General features: G+C 42.5%; 1 protein-coding gene across 2 annotated transcripts in view; it reads left to right on the forward strand.

Annotated features, from left to right (window-relative positions):
* Positions 1–16,818, forward strand: part of MYH15 (myosin heavy chain 15) — a 95,231-nt gene that overhangs the window by 68,761 nt on the left and 9,652 nt on the right. For both annotated transcript variants that reach the window (XM_083611367.1, XM_083611368.1), the window contains exons 32-37: positions 1,989–2,107; positions 2,501–2,697; positions 5,130–5,479; positions 8,063–8,187; positions 14,606–14,721; positions 15,464–15,656. In XM_083611367.1, coding sequence (XP_083467493.1) covers positions 1,989–2,107; positions 2,501–2,697; positions 5,130–5,479; positions 8,063–8,187; positions 14,606–14,721; positions 15,464–15,656 — 1,100 coding nt within the window. The remainder of the gene's footprint in view (positions 1–1,988; positions 2,108–2,500; positions 2,698–5,129; positions 5,480–8,062; positions 8,188–14,605; positions 14,722–15,463; positions 15,657–16,818) is intronic.

A 16,818-nucleotide genomic window follows, 5' to 3' on the forward strand; every position in this document is an offset into this window, starting at 1 on the left:
ATGAGTCAGGCGGGATGCTTGAAGATTTAATTCAGTCCACATCTTTATGTGGTTGCAGAACAATCTGATTTGCACTCACTGAACCACTGTGTGGAATGAAGTGCAATTATCATTTGGATACTGTATTTCTCCAAATTTTGTGAGAAATTTTCTACTCCACACACACACACACACACACACACACACACACACACAATATACATAAAGATTTGCCAGAAATATGATGAACACACATTTTTAAATTTCATCCTTTTTGTTCTTTTTAAAACTTATCAGAAATATGTATATCAGAAATACACTGATCTGCCCATCCCCACATAATTGCACATGTGCAATATTTTCATGAGGAACTCACGTCTCTTTCTTCTCCCTTTCCCCTACATAAGAACAGATCCCTTTCATCTGCTGGTCAATTGCTTCTTCCTTTCCATCTAGTTTTCTGTCCTCTCCTTATATACCTGTCCACATGATGAAACATGGGAAGGGAGGGAGGACCAGCTTCATGGCTATACAACATTTATCACATTGACTCCCAACCTTTACTGCTGCTGTTGATTTATGCTGGATGCTCAGTAGAAGTTTTCCTGATGCAAAATGCACTTGTCTTTCCACAACACTCCATTCATTGCCCACCAAGGACTCATTCCGGTTCAGCTTGCAATAACAGCTTTCTGTGATCTTTTCCCAATTGGCAACTTCTTTTTCCTGAAGGGATGATATCATTTTATTAGATTCCTGGGCATGTTCAGACATGACTCACTCAAAGTGGCTTACAAATAAAAAGCAAACATGAAAACAACAGTGACCCAATCATTAAAACACAAATTGAGAAATCTAACAACATGGCAAGAAGCAAAAATGCAAAGAACAGCACTAACAAGCAGCAACAGAGGAGACAAAACTTGGTTTGAAAAAAAGAAATGTTTTCAGTTGCTGGAGTGGGGTGCATCACAAATCAAGAGGAAGTTACTTCTGCACATGGGGTGTCACCATAGAAAATGCCCTCTTGCATGTTGTTTCTACCCTTGCCTTAGAAGGCAAAGGCAGGGAAGATGGGTGTGCTAGCTAATCAAAGGACAGCCAGATTCACACAGGACAAGCTAGATCCCAGCTGCTTAGGTTGTTATAGCTAATAACCAGCACCTTGAATCATGTGTTCACATTATTGTTTTTTCTGGTGCATTTCCAGCTCCCCCCTGCCCCCCACCTGAATGCATCATTAGCTTCTGATTCATTTCTGTTTGTGTAAACACTGGGAGACATTGAGGGGCCGGGATGTTTGTACCCTATGCAAAGGTGTTCACCCCTTGGCTAGAGATGAATTAGGAATGGCTTAAAGACTCCGGTCAGCATGAAGCTGGTTTGAAAACAACACATCAAACTGTAGTATTTTATAACAAAGTACAGGATGCATTTTGGATAAAGTCATGTGAACACAGATTAAAGACTCAGCACAGGGGGTACAGTGACTGCACAGTAAACGGCCCTAGAAGATTGACTGGGAGTTGACAGAATAAGGGGGGATCACATGACCCCAGATGCCAAGATTTTAGCAGCGACATTCTGCACCAAATGAAGTTTCTGAATGGTTTTCAATGGCAGCCCTGCATAGAGCATGTTACAGTAGAGTGTGCAGCATAGCATATGAGCACTTTAATATTGTGATCAGTGGGACTCTCCCATGCATGTTTCAAGTCCATCATCAAATACTACAGTTTCCCCAGGTCCTATGGCTGTGTCCAGAGGACTTCTTAGGATGTCTCCTGTCATGCTGGCATAGGCAAAATGTGGACGTAGCTAATTATGTCCAATGCCACAAAATCCCCAATCTACCTCATCAAACCACCCCCGTATGCCTGAAGGGCAAAAGGGTCACAGGTTACTTTCAATTATTCAGAACTCCTGGGAATATCTTCTCCTTGCCCTCCTCCTCCCTTGTCATGGAAAGCTGATGCTCATCATCTTTTTTTGTGCTACCCCTCCGGCAGGTGAATTTACAAGACAGCTGGAAGAGAAAGAATCGCTTATAAACCAACTTTCCCGAGGGAAGTTGTCTTTCACTCAACAAATAGAAGAGCTTAAAAGGCAGCTGGAGGAAGAGAGCAAGGTAAGGCTTTGATTGAGGCTCCCAACATGATTCTGACTCAGCTTGAAACGACGACTCGGTTTTAAGGTATTGCCCTTAAGCAGGTATGGAACCACATGCGCTCAAGTAAGTGCAGTGGAATGGGACTTAAGTGCATAAGCTGAGGATGTGCCTCAGTCTGCAGATATTAGTGAAATGCAGGCTGCTGGGGATACAATAGTCGCAGTATGACTGGGAAATGCTGTGGTTGCTATTAAGGATTGAGACAGTGTGATGGAAGAAATAGGAGTACAGAGTTTGGAAAAGGGGAAATTTCCAGGTGGCGAACCCACCATCAGAACGAGTTTCAGTGCTTGTAGTAGCTGCTTTGTCCACAGCTGAATGTGCTAACTACAGCGCCCCCCTCTCCTACAGTCAAAGAATGCCCTCGCCCATGCTTTGCAAGCTGCCCGCCATGACTGTGACCTCCTGCGGGAGCAATTTGAGGAGGAGCAAGAAGCCAAGGCAGAGCTTCAGAGGGCACTCTCCAAGGGGAATGCGGAAGTGGCACAGTGGAGAACTAAATATGAAACCGATGCTATTCAAAGGACTGAGGAGCTAGAAGATGCCAAGTAAGATATACAAGAGATGCCATCCTACGTTTCCACATGTATTCTTGTTTTAAACTGTTACATTCTAGATCACAGACTGCATGCAGTTCCATGCAGTGAGATCATAGAATCTCAGAGCTGGAAGGGACCCAAAGGTCATTTACTCCAACCCCCCGCAATGCAGGAACCTTGGCTAAAGCATCTACATCAGATGTGATTATAAATTACAATCCAAACATATCAACGTCTTATTTCTTATGGCTTCCTGTTGCAATCATGTCACTAATCCAGGATGATCAGGAAAACCAATGTGAGCCTGCTCATTACTTGAGAAACTCATCTAAGGCATTGGTTCTCAACCTGTGGGTCCCCAGATGTTGGACTACAACTCCCATCATCCCTGAGCTCTGGCCTTGCTAGCTAAGGGTGATGGGAGTTGTAGTCCAACAACATCTGGGGGCCCACAGGTTGAGAAAGGCTGATCTAAGGCATCCCTGACTTGGGTGGTAAGACTGGTGGCTGCGTGTGGTGCCCCAGTTAAAGAACTCACTCTCTAGACATTTTTCCCTTGCCCTGTCACTGCTATCTTTTTACCACCCATTCACTCATTTTGGAGAAGTCCTTGTGGAGCTCTTCATGGTCTCTTCTTGTTTTAATGACCCTAAGCAATTTCATGTCCTCAGCAAACCTGGCCACTTTACAACTTGCTCCTAACTCTAGACTGATTATGAACAAGTTGAAAAGCACAGGTCCCAATATTGATTATTGGGGGACTCTAGTTTCTACATCTCTCCAACTGCCCATTTATTCCTACTCTCCTGCTGCTTAACCAATCCCTGATCTACAAGAGGATCTCTCCTCTTATTTTTTGACTCAGGAATCTTTGGTGAGGTACCTTGTTGAAGTCTTTTTAAAGTCCAAGTGCACTATATCAACTGGATTGCATCTACCTATGCACTTGTTGACACTTGCTGGCTGTTTTTGGTTATTTTATCTTTCACAATACTTTCCACCAGTTTTCCCAGGGCACACATTAAGCTATCAGGCCTGTAATTTCCAGGATCCCCCCAGATCCCTTTAAAAAAAAATAAAATAAATTATGTTACATTGACTACTTTCCAGTCCTCAGGTATGGAGGTTGATCTGAGGGACAAGTTTCATGTTTTTGTTAGAAGATCACCAAGTTCACCTTTGAGTTCTTTGGAAACTTTCAGGTGGATGCCATCTGGAGCTGGTAATTTGTCAGTTTCTATTTTGTCTGTTAGACCAAGAGCTTCATCCCTCATCGCCTCTATCCACCTCAGTTCCTCAGACTCCTTTCCAACAAAAGTTAGTTTAGGCATTGGGATCACCCTATATCTTCCATTGTGAAGACAGATGCAAATAATTATTTCATTTTCTCTCCTAATCCTCCTTTAGCACAACTTTGATTCCCTTGTCATCCAAGGGTTCACCTGCCTCCTTAGACAGTCTTCCAATTCAAATTTATTTAAAGAACTTTATGTTGTCAAATTCCATGTTTTTTAGCAATGTGCCCAATATCTTAGCATCCCCAACTGTCCACTTGCACTTTGTTTCACCAAAATTTATGATCCTTTTTGTTCTCTTCATTTGGACAAGGCTTCCATTTATTTTTTCCAAGGAAACCTTCTCACCTCTAATAGTTTCTTTAACTCTGCTCATTAACCAAGGTGACATCCTCATGGCACCTTTCCTGATCTGTGGCACACACTCCCGCTGAAGTGTGAAGTCCCGTTTGAAGGGTAGCTAGGCCCAACTGCTATTTGGCTCTTCTCTTCCCAGAAACGTCTCATCAATTCTTCTTCTGCTTGGCTGCATTGGAGGCAGAGATGAGACAGCAAAACCCTCTCCATCAGCTTGCCCTTTGGCTCCTCCCTTCCTTGAAATGTCTTACCAGTTTTCATTCCTCTTGGCTGCCTGAGAGGCACAGATGAGACAGCAAGACCCCCTCTGTTGGCTTGGCTAGGGCCAATGGCCATCTGATTACTCTTGACCCAGAACTGTCTCTGGCAGTTTCACAATGTAGCTTCATAATGTAACATGATTTTATTTTATTGGTGGGTTTTAACTGTATTCTTCATCTTGTGTGTGCATGTGTGTGGTCCCTATTGGTACTCTTGGTTTCAATGTACACTGCTTGGAAGTGGTTATCCTGTTTTACACAAAGCGGTATATAAGAATGCTCAATAATAAAGAAAGTCAACATGAAATACGGAAACAAATTTGCTTATTTTCATCCTTTACAACCCCTTCCTTTCCCCTTTTGTATCATGCATCTTAAGCTGTAAGCTGCTATTTTAAATTGTAAGCCACTCTGACTGCTTAAATGTAGCAAATAACAATGCCACAAAGGGAAATTCACGCTGTTTTGATTTGGTAATATTAAGAGCCTTTTCACTGTGGGTCGTTTTACCATGTACCTGTTCTGTTAGGAAAAAGTTGGCAGCTCGTCTCCAAGAGGCTGAGGAAGCCATCGAGGCGGCCAATGCCAAATGCTCTTCTCTGGAGAAGACAAAGCACAGGTTGCAGAATGAGCTGGAGGACATGATGATTGATCTGGAAAAGTCCAACGCAGCAGCGGGGTCCTTGGACAAGAAGCAGCGCAATTTTGACAGGATCCTTAATGAGTGGAAACAAAAGTATGAGGAGTCCCAAGCAGAGCTTGAAGGTGCCCAGAAGGAAGCCCGAAGCCTCAGCACGGAATTATTTAAGCTGAAGAATGCGTACGAAGAGAGCATGGACAATCTGGAGACCTTGAAGAGGGAAAACAAGAATCTCCAAGGTAAGTCCTGCACTTGAGACGTGGGACAGTCAAGCGAGTTGAATCGGAGAGTGGAGGGGGAAGCCAGATGGTGAAAGAAAGAGAGCTCATGAGTCCTAGCAGTTTAGCTTCACCATTGCACAAGACAAACAAGACAAGGAAACAGTCTCTACATCATAAAATATTTTTGCTCTGAGGACTGAGAGATATATTGGGGCCAGATGCCTTTTGTCATTAGTCTAAGAGCTTAGCTTTTCTCCAGTGAAACCAGCTGGTATCAGATCCTCCTGCTACTCCAAAGACTGGCAACATAGATGTAATCGTAAGAACATAAAATGAGGTCAATGGCCCATTTATTCCAGCATCCTGTTCTCAAAGTGACCAACCAGTTGCCTGTGGGATGTCCACAAGCAGGACCCAAGTACTGCAGCACTATCCTCCCCTGTGGCTTCCAGCAACTGGTATTCAGAAGCATATGAAGTGGTTCACTTGAAGCAGGCATGGGCAACCTTAATTTTCCTTGGTGGGTGAGAGGGTGGTGACCAGATATGATAGAAATGATGAATGGGAGTGAGGAATGGATAGGAATAACACTGCAGTTGCCTATTTCTTCTCCTACAGCAAGGCTACCAATAATGTATGGGCTTAGTATCATATTGTCCCTATAAGATGGGACTTGGACAAATCTCCTGCAAAGTCTAAAATAATCTAGGGGCATGAACTAATCTTATCAGAACTTAAAGACCCCTACCACCTCTGAAGATTGCTTATAGCTAGGGGCCAAACTAGATGTGGCCATGCTGTTCATTTGCCTGCCCCATTCACATATAAAGTCATGGGTCTTGTTTTAATACAAAGAGGGATGTACAGGTGAAAAGAGTTGAAAATGTGCATGTGCCTCTCTTATCTCCCAATACCAGAAGTTAGGTGGACAGGGAAGAAAAGGTCCTGAAGTGATGGAACATTAGAATGTGAGGCAGTGTAGGATGGAAGGCACAGCTGTTCTCACCCATGAGCCCATTTCAATATCCATTAAGATATCCAGCCATGCTTTACATGTGGATGGGACAGGGATGTGCATAAGTAAACCTGACTGTCTTCTCATTGCCTCTTCTATGACCCATGTTAATGCTGTTTTATATACTAAACTGAAACACTTTGACACAATATATTTAATATTTTGTCCTTCCACAGAATATGTTCTTTAATAACAATTGCATATTGACCATTTTATAATAAAATAGCATGTGATTGTTCAAAATATTCCCTAACTTTAAGGAAGCCGTTTGAACTGAGCTTGGAGGATCTTTCGCCCTCTGCCAGATAGAATCTATCTTAATGATAATTAAAAGCCATTCATTAATATAATGAGCTTAACAAGATTTGCAACAGCCTTTCCGGACTAAGCAGAGTTTTTGAGAGCAAGACATTATTGCCAGCATATAACAAAATCAGGAGGATAAGAATCGACAACTGCAAGAGGAAAGACTGGATCTTAATAAACACATTTTAAAAATAATTGGTGCCAGTGTGCACCCCTGTCTGAGTCCCTGATAAGTGCTGGATGAAGTGGTAAGGTGGCCGTTTATCCCACCTGGAGTGGAGTACTGGTAACTGTCCGTTTATCCCACTAAATTTCACAGGCCACTGTGGCAAGAGCAGATTTCAGGTCAATTGGCCCCTGTTTGAATATACTTCTCAACTGAATGGGGTAGTAGAGAGCAATGATATAAGATACACTGGCCTTGTCTAAAGACAGCTCCTTCATTAAATAATATACCTTGTGCTTCTATCTAGTCAATTCATTTATTGTGTAAGTGTTTAGCTTATAATGTACTAAGAAGACTTACTGGCAGGAATTGGCTGGATCATTTCTAAGCCCCCTTTTAAAGATTGGCACCGCAATTACCCTGCTCCAGTCGATTGGCATGCACCCTGTTTTGTCTGCAACTGTGAACAGAACTGCCAGAGCTGGAGCCAACCAATCAATGTTTGCTCCAAGCGCTTCTGTCAGGATGAAAATGCAGCCATGTAGCTTTCCCTGATTTCAGCTGTGTCAAATAAGAGTTTTCACCTCTGTTTTCAGGAACTGGGAACCACAGAGGAAGGAGATCAAAACCCAGTTCTAGAGGACTGGTTGTACTGTTATCATTATCACTTTTTATCATTAAAAAACAATCATAAATATAAGAAATATTTCATTGTTCTTTGACCAACTAAGCCTAGAGCATGCACACACTCATACCAATACACACATCACAAAGCAAAAATAAGCCTCAGAGTAAGTACATGCAGAATACATTATCCGTAAAAAAAAAAAATCATATAAATATTCTGTCACAAAAGCAGGGCAATGAATGTGTTTTAACCTATGTGATCTTCAAATGCAGTTGATAGCTTTCATTTCCCCATAAGCCTGTTTAATAAATTTGATGATTCTATATGACACGCACCCACCAATTTTTAAATAAATAGATAAACATAAATTTCTCAGTTTTTAGCAAGATAGGAAAAACTAAATTGCCGTTGTGAAAAGATAACTTGGTGCATTCAGGACTTTCTGACGCTTTGGTCTTTCTTTCTAATTTTTTTTTTTTAAAATAGAGGAGATTTCAGATCTAACTGACCAGATCAGTGAAGGAAACAAGAACCTTCATGAGGTGGAGAAGATGAAGAAGCAGATTGAACAAGAAAAATCGGAAGTCCAGCTAGCCTTGGAAGAAGCTGAGGTAGGACAAAGGTTTGGAACAAGAAATGAGGTGTCTAGAATCGCTGTCAGTTTTCCACCCAAAAGAAAAACAGAGGAAACAAAGGATAAGCAAGATTTGCTTCATGTGCATAGGCGGGGAAAATAAAGTGTGGTAAAATGATGTAGTAGTTATTATACGGAATATTATTGTTACTTAGATTTCTTCCTCCCCTTCTCTTTACGTAGGGATCCTAGGGTAGGCTATGTACAAGTGCTGTTGCAGTACACTTTTCAAAAGATTTCAACTTTTACGATTTGAAGTTTCCGTTTGAATTTAGTGTGGGTTTAAAAAATGTTTTGGGAAAAAAACCCAGTCAGATTAGACATTTGAGCTATGGACTCTAGAAATCTTTGGGCGTATCAGGAATGGCAGACAAGTTTCCCTGAAGGTAGCTTTTCCACCATTACCTATTTTACCCTGTAATAAACAGCCATAGGGGAGTGTTGGGCATGTTCTGGGACAGCGATGGGAAACTCGCAGCCCTCCAGACATTGCCCAATCCCGAGTTCCATTGTCCCCAGTCAACATGGTCAATGGCCATGATGATGGGAGTTGTAGTCCCATAACATTTTGAGCACCACAGGCACCCTATCCTTGGTTAGCATATGGTGATGAGCAAGCACTACAAGTCTGTACAGAGTGCTGCATCAACGGAGACTATTACCCTGGACCGGGATGGACAAGTAATGGCTTGTAGGCAGCAGTACCCCAAAGCAAGGTTCTGGTCCCTGGTGACCCTGCCAAAACATGTTCAAGTGTTGTTTTATTTATCTGTGTCTGCACAATGCAATTAAGATATAGATAGTATAGATAGATGATAGATATAGATAGATGATAGATGATAGATAGATAGATAGATAGATAGATAGATAGATGATAGATAGATAGATAGATATAGATACACACACATGCACAATACATTAGAAACAATAAAAAATCTTTTTTAAACAATAATAAACAAACACATATGTAAGAAAGAGGGATTCTACACTTCATATCACATCTCTCATTTGGATTTTAATGCAATATGGAAATGGACCTATCTGGATGTAATGTGAGGCTGTACAGTACGTTCTCCATAACTGTGAAGGTTTTGTAGCTCCATGGTGCTGACCATTCCTGGTTTCCAGACACAGTCTAGAGAATCAAGTGATCTTGAGGATCAAATTATATGAATCTCATAACTGAGATTCTCTTTCTCTTTTTAGAGCAGATGTAGGGACGTTGATCTCCCCTCCCTGCCATTTGCCTGCTGGAAATCCCCCCACAAAACAAAACAAAACAAAACACTGTTGAATGCTGCTGGTTAGCCTCAAATAAGTGGCATGAAGGGCCAATTTCACTGGGAAAACAGAATGGGGCTGATGGAACTGTTAAATCTTTCTCCCCCTGATACCATGTTCCCAATCAGAATTAACTTAACTTCTCCTGCTGTTAGTTAAAAAGAGATGAGAATCTCAGTCATGGAATTTAAAAAAGATACGCTGAATGTACCCCCAAGACTTTCACGAGATCATTGGTTCCCTACACAAGTAGGATGAGATTGAATATTTGAGGACTCTTGATGCAGGCAAAATTCTAGCACCTTTTGGGGAGAGTAGGGGCTTACCTTGAAATAAGAGCCTAGGATTTCTCTTCTCCTTTCTTTTAATTTTCTTTTATGCCTGGCCACTGTCCAAAGCTAACTACAGTCATCCATCAGCCTCATTCCCAGGAGTGTTTTTGGAGGGAGGAAAAATGGCTGCTCATATCTACTACGATACAGCCAATGCCATCAGGATAATGTGAGGACTGGAAAGCTAATATACCCCCCAAATCACTTTTATTTTTATGAAGCTAGAGTGAATATATTCTTAAAAGCCATCAGTTATTCTCATGAGCGCCTGAAACATTTTGGCTTCCCCACCTGGCACCTGCATTTGCTGTGATATCTGGAGGTTTGTTCAGTGCACTGGAACATGATTTGTTTATATTGTGGAATAATTTAACATCACCAAGGGGATTTTCATGAATTAACCTTAAAAAATCACACATAATTAGTTTTTTTTTAAAAGTTCCATTTCTTCATCTGTTAGAAATGTTTGGAATACTTGAAAATAAGATTTAGCTTAAGCTATTTAATTTTTATCAAAATATTTTCTTTCTTTTTCCATCTTGCAGGCTGTTTTGTACTTTGCAGGGATTTCCCCTCCAAATAAAAAGGTGTTGCTATCAGAGCAGAGGAACAGCATGTTTCATCCCACTGCTTTGAATAGCTAAGCATGATAGATAGATAGATATATTATATTTTTATATATAATATATGTTGCGAATATACTCTAGCTGATTGGTCATAATGCATCAGCTTGTAGTGTGTTCAAGAGCTTTACCTTGACAGATCACCCTAGAATGTGCCATGGCATATTAGTGCTGAAAGCAGCACAGCCACAGATCTGTAAACAAAATGGAAGGGGAAGTGTTTTGCTCTTCCCCACTTCTTAAGCAGTGTGTCATACTAACAGACGAATCCTATAGGTCTCCATTAACTGCAGAAATGCTTTCAAGGCATTCTCCCAGCCCTTTAGCTCTTTGGATTGCATATGGTATCATCCAACCCCTGGCCTTTGCTGATGCATAATTTCTGCTTTTCTTTTGTGGCAGCATTGGGATTCAAGTGTCTTAGGCAGGGGCTGTGCATTAGTAGTGGTGGTGGTTCTGGGCCAGGGACTGGTGCTTGGAAACACCAAAAAAAGCTGCAAGCCATTTGGGAACATTCAATATTATTTACAAAGGTGGGGGTTTGTTTTCCAGTTGTCTGGTATTCCTGGCCATCCACACTAAAGAGAACAGCTCCAAAGGCCTGATACAGTCCAGCCACGTATCCTCTAAACTCTACCAGCACCCTGCTCTCCCTCTCCAAAAGCCCCATTACTCTGCTGTGGTAGTTATTGTACAGAAATCACCCGGCTAAGCCATACATCTTTCCCCTTGCTAACTCAAAATGGGGGAAGTTCACAGCCATTGCTTCTGAGCACTACCCAAATATTAGAAAGCTTGAGTCAGCTGTAGATCACCAACAGTTTCAGTTCAGGAATTATGTACCTTATTGCTTCTATGATTTGAGACCCACCAAGAACAAATTATTTGCTTAGGATATGTGGCAGCCAATATTAAGTGGCTGCCTTTTGATGCTAATTTAGTAGAAACCCCTCCTTTCCCCTCTTGCACAAATGGGTTTTTATTAGGAGGCGCATGCGTGAAATATTACTTATGCAAATAGTGCATGATGTATTTGTGTGTGTGTGTGTGTTGGCTATTATCCTGGAGTAAAAAAAAACCCCTCTATCCTTCATAGAACATTTCAAAATTCTCTGACTTTTGTCACAATCCAAAAGCAATATTGGACAGCATTCAGCCAGATATTGCCTCTGTCTTTTATTTCTAAAGGTAGTAGATACCAAACCATATCCAATAACTATATAAAGACCTTATTTGATTCTGTCTGTCAGATTGTTTAAATCAGGTGAACTTGTTGCTTCATTTGCACTGCTTTTGCTAATAACTGAATGGCACAGATTTCCTGGATGGCGTCTGCTGATGACCGGATAGTCAAGAACTCCACAGACCCTAACTGATCTTCATATTGTGGGCAATGAATTATCTAGTGCATAGTATGGTAGCCTAAACTGTACACAAAGAAGAACAAATTTCCATTTTTATGGATGTTGAGAGAGAATTAAACAGTCCTTAGAGCCCCTATAACCCATTAACCTTATTTACCGAATAGATTTAGCTCCACAACGCTCTTACATTCACAAACACACACAGTCCAGCCAAATCTCCATGTCTTTTGCAGTCTCTAGACTGCAGAAATGCCAAGTTCTTCCTTGACTTATCTCAGTGTCAGTCCCCAAACCCCCAGCCTTACCACTTAAGTTTTTCTTTTTTTATCACCTTCCATGCCTCTTTGCTTCTCAGCTGATGGAGGGGAGAACTCTTATGCATGTTTAATATAAACTCTGCAAAAAGATTATGCAAGAAGAGGGAAAAGAGATGAACTCGATGGCCAAAACAGACACGACAGTGCAATCTTATACCTGTCTACTCAGGTATAAGATTGCAATATTCACTGATTGCAATGATCCCAGGTATGTATGAGAAGGATTGCAGGCGAAATGTGTGAATGCATTAATATAATCCCCCCCCCTCCAACTTTAACAACAGTAGCTGTGGAGAAAGGTTACTCCTTCCAGTCTCACTTCTTAAGATCCTGCCACAACATCCCATATCATAGAAGTTGAAACCGGAGCAAATTACATCAATTTTTCTGATAGCAAAACCAGACTTTCTTCTTATTGATATTTTAGGGGATCAATAAGAAGTCTTGTCAGCTAAAGAGGATATTTGTGCAGGAATAAAACGAAAGACTGTAACTTACATCTTGAGTCCCCCGCCTGAGTCCACTGATGTAGAGGCTAGAACAACACAAGCAGTGTCTTACACGAGGCAAGCTCCCGGAGCACCCTTTGCTAAAGGAAAATACTTTAGCAAAGCTGTGCTGGTGCTACTTATGAAGTGGCTCTGACATCACTTTGGTTGCTACTCAATGCTCATTAACCTGAGAACAGCATTGGTGCAATACATTGCACCGCCTGAGGTGGGCTGTTGCCACTGTCTTGCTCCTCTGCCTCCACTGCAGCTGCCTCCTCCTGTCCCACATTAACATGCAGGCTCACCTAGTCAAACACTTGCTGACAGCAGCATAAGAATCACTTCTAAGATAACCAGGATCACCACACACCTCAGTGTCAAACTCTAAGAAAGAGGTCCTTCATCAGAGCAAAGCATTGTTTGCTGGGTGGCCCCAGAGAGTGCTTGTGCTGCCCCTGCTTTGCCGCAGTGGTGGAAATTACAGCTGAATACTGTTTACGGACGTGGGTGGCGCTGTGAGTTAAACCACTGAGCCTAGGGCTTGCCGATCAGAAGGTCGGCGGTTCGAATCCCTGCAACGGGGTGAGCTCCCGTTGCTCGGTCCCTGCTCCTGCCAGCCTAGCAGTTCGAAAGCACATCAAAGTGCAAGTAGATAAATAGGTACTGCTCCGGCAGGAAGGTAGACGGCATTTCCGTGCGCTGCTCTGGTTCGCCAATAAAGCGAGATGAGTGCCCCACCCCAGAGTCGGCCACGACTGGACCTAATGGTCAGGGGTCCCTTTACCTTTACTCTTTACAGAAACCTGTGGTCCTCCAGGTGTTGTTGGACTTCAGCAAGCCCCAGTCAGCACAGTCAATGGCCCAAGATGTAGTCCAATAGCATCTGGGGGTCACAGACTTCCCATTGCTGCTTTAAAATTTAAGAGTCTTTCCTACCCTAGGCCACCTCACCCACATTGCCTCAATCTTAGGAAGGGGAGATGTAGGCCTGGGCTCCACTTCCCTGCAGTGGCAAATGCTTTTTAATGCTTGCTATAGAAGCAAAAGCAGAAGTGCTTCATGGTGGATTAGTGACTAGGTGGCAACTGCAGTGGTGACAGCGGCAATGGCAGCTTCATCTGCCGCCTGAACCACACAGCTAATGCTAGGGCCAGCCCTGAGACAAGGGTGCTCCCTGGCCAAAGGAATGCACACGGCAGATAGTTAACTCTATATTGTCAAAGCTCACACTTACAGTAGGCTCCAAGTACCACACAGGCTGGTTTAGCATCTAGGCAGCTATTCCCAGGTCTGAGCTCTATGGAGCAGTTGCAGCAACAGGGAGCCATGTCCCCTCCACCAGCTTATGTATCTTCCCCCAACAGGCTGGGCACACACAGCCAGAGACTACGCCTGTGTGGAAGCTGCCACTGCTCTTCTCACTTCCACCCGCTCCTGATTCTGGGAGACAGTGGTGCAGGAGAGGGTGAGGAAGAGCCCAGTGCTTCACTTCCCTGACCCACCTGTTCTTCCTTTTCCTCTAGCTCTTGAAACTTCCCTTGCTTCTCACTCTTGCCATCACGGTACCCCTCTCCTGAGTCAGACTTCTCCGGTGCACACTCAAGAGCGTCCTACCAGTCCCTGACACCCTGCCTGAGAGATGCGGTGCAATCCTATAGACTTAACCTGGGTTAAGTCTCACCAAGTTCATTGGGAGATCCTTCCAAGTAACCATACATAGGATTGCAGGCCTAAGTCCTTTTGTGCACAATGGGACTTACTTCTGAGTAGACATACATAGGATTGCACTGTTAGGGTGTGATAAACATAGCTGTTGATATCCCTTGATTCTCACTCCTAGAGACCCATGCAGCTGCAGAAAGCTTCATTCCTTAGACACTAGAATTGGATCCTATGTATGTTCCATTGCACAATGAAGCATAGGATTAGGCTGCATATTTCAAAGTTATTATATCCGTGTTGTTAATATGCATTATATATATTTTAGGGGGCTCTGGAACATGAAGAAAGCAAGACATTGCGTTTTCAACTGGAACTTTCCCAAATTAAAGCAGAATTTGAAAGAAAACTGGCAGAAAAAGATGAAGAAGTTGATAATTTCAGGTATAGTATGCACACAAGGCAATTAACAGAGCCAAGTTATATATGAAGTGTGATTTTTAAAAAGAACAGGGTTGGATCTAAAAGAAAACAAGATTTCTAGTTTTAGTATTTCTCAGCATCCAGAGTAGGTTAACTGAACTTAGATGTAGTTTAAACTAATGGGACTTGAATCCTGAATATCTTCCCCCATGGAATTCAATAGAACCTAATGTAGTCTGGCTCCAACACAGGTTTTTTTTTTTTCTTTTTAAGAACTAGACACAAATGATCAGTGTGTCTCTTACCAATCACCAGAATTTCTCAAACTTGTCCTGGCAGTAACACATTATGTAGAAGAGGGCAATTTTCTTCTGCTTATGTATCTGTTTTGCCATCTGTACATGCTGTCTTAATTTGCAAGAATGTTGTTAAGGCTGATTGATAATTACTGTCTGCACAATATGTTGACAAAAGATACATTAATAAACAAGAGGCAATAAACAAAAAAAAACCTGGAATCTTTCACAGTTGAGAGTATTTCAGGGAAGAGATTCAAAATGAAATGATTTTACAGAGAGAAGTAAGAAGATCTGGAGATGGGAATGGAGGGGAATGCTGGAGTTTCCTATTTACTCTTTATGCTAAAAACCTATATGTGAAAAGGTAGACTTCACTAGCAGCACAGGGCATTGCTTGAAGTCGAAAATTAGGAAAAGAGAAGCCTGTGCCTACATTTGCTTACATAACATGATTTCAAAATCAGGAGAAACCAGCAACGTGCCATAGACACATTACAGTCCACCTTGGATTCGGAAGCCAAGAGTAGAAATGAGGCCATTCGACTGAAGAAGAAGATGGAAGGAGACCTCAATGAGATGGAAATCCAGCTCAGCCATGCTAACCGGCATGCCTCTGAGGCAACAAAGACCACACGCATCCTTCAGGCTCAAATAAAGGTACTTCTTGTTGCTTGTGGGACCTGGGCATTAACAAAAAGTATTCTGAGCGATTGCACTCAAAATAATGATAATTATAATAATGATAATATTTATACCCCACCCATCTGGCTGGGTTTCCCCAGCCACTCTGGGTGACTCCCAACATAATATTAAAAACATGATAAAACATCAAACATTAAAAACTTCCCTAAACAGGGCTGCCTTCAGATGTCTTCTAAAAGTCAGATAGTTGTTTATTTCCTTGACATCTGACGGGAGGGCGTTCCACAGGGCACGTGTCACTACTGAGAAGGCCCTCTGCCTGGTTCCCTTTAACCTCACTTCTTGCAGTGAGACAGGCATAGGCAAACTTGGCCCTCCAGATGTTTTTGCCTACAACTACCATGATCTCTAGCTAACAGGACCGGTGGTCAGGGATGGTGGGAATTGTAGTCCCAAAACATCTGGAGGGCCAAGTTTGCCTATGCCTGCAGTGAGGGTACTGCCAGAAGGCCCTCGGAGCTAGACCTCAATGTCCGGGCTGAAAGATGGGGATGGGGATGCTCCTTCAGCTTCAAACTTAGGGTTAGAAGGCAAACAAGAAGTTACCTTTCCCTTGTAGTACTAAAGTGGTTTCTGGGGAATACTTGCAACCTGGGGAGAATGTGAGGGAAGGTGTTTAACCTTTTCCTGTCCTTTCCCCCATGCCGATTTTATTGAGCATTCATTCTGAGTTGTTTGCAAGGCAATTATACAACAATGAGCATCATTATTTGCTTCTAAGGTGTTTATATCCCTTCATGTTAACCATTTCATACATTTCAATGCAGTTCCCCATCACTTTCCTAACAGCAAAAAGTCCATTGCAAAGAAAAATGGATTCATTGTGCTAGGTGGGGATAGGGAACCTCCCTCCACAGCCTGATTAGTCCTGCCAGGTCTACCCATTTGGCCTACCAGGTCATTTTGGCCAAGCCATGACCATCTGCCCTACACCTGACATCATATATGGTAAAGGTGAAAACCACATATGGGACAGGTGAAACCACAGTAGGAAAATGAAAGGGGGTTCCAGGCACTCCTGGCCTGGATCAGGGGTGCCTTTGAAGCTCCAACCATCGGCTGACTTCCAGGGCTTCAAAGCACAGTGCCCCCTTGGTTGAGGAATAGGATTCCCTGC

Source organism: Podarcis filfolensis (genome assembly GCF_964270895.1).
Source record: "Podarcis filfolensis genome assembly, chromosome: 4".
Taxonomy (NCBI): domain Eukaryota; kingdom Metazoa; phylum Chordata; class Lepidosauria; order Squamata; family Lacertidae; genus Podarcis; species Podarcis filfolensis.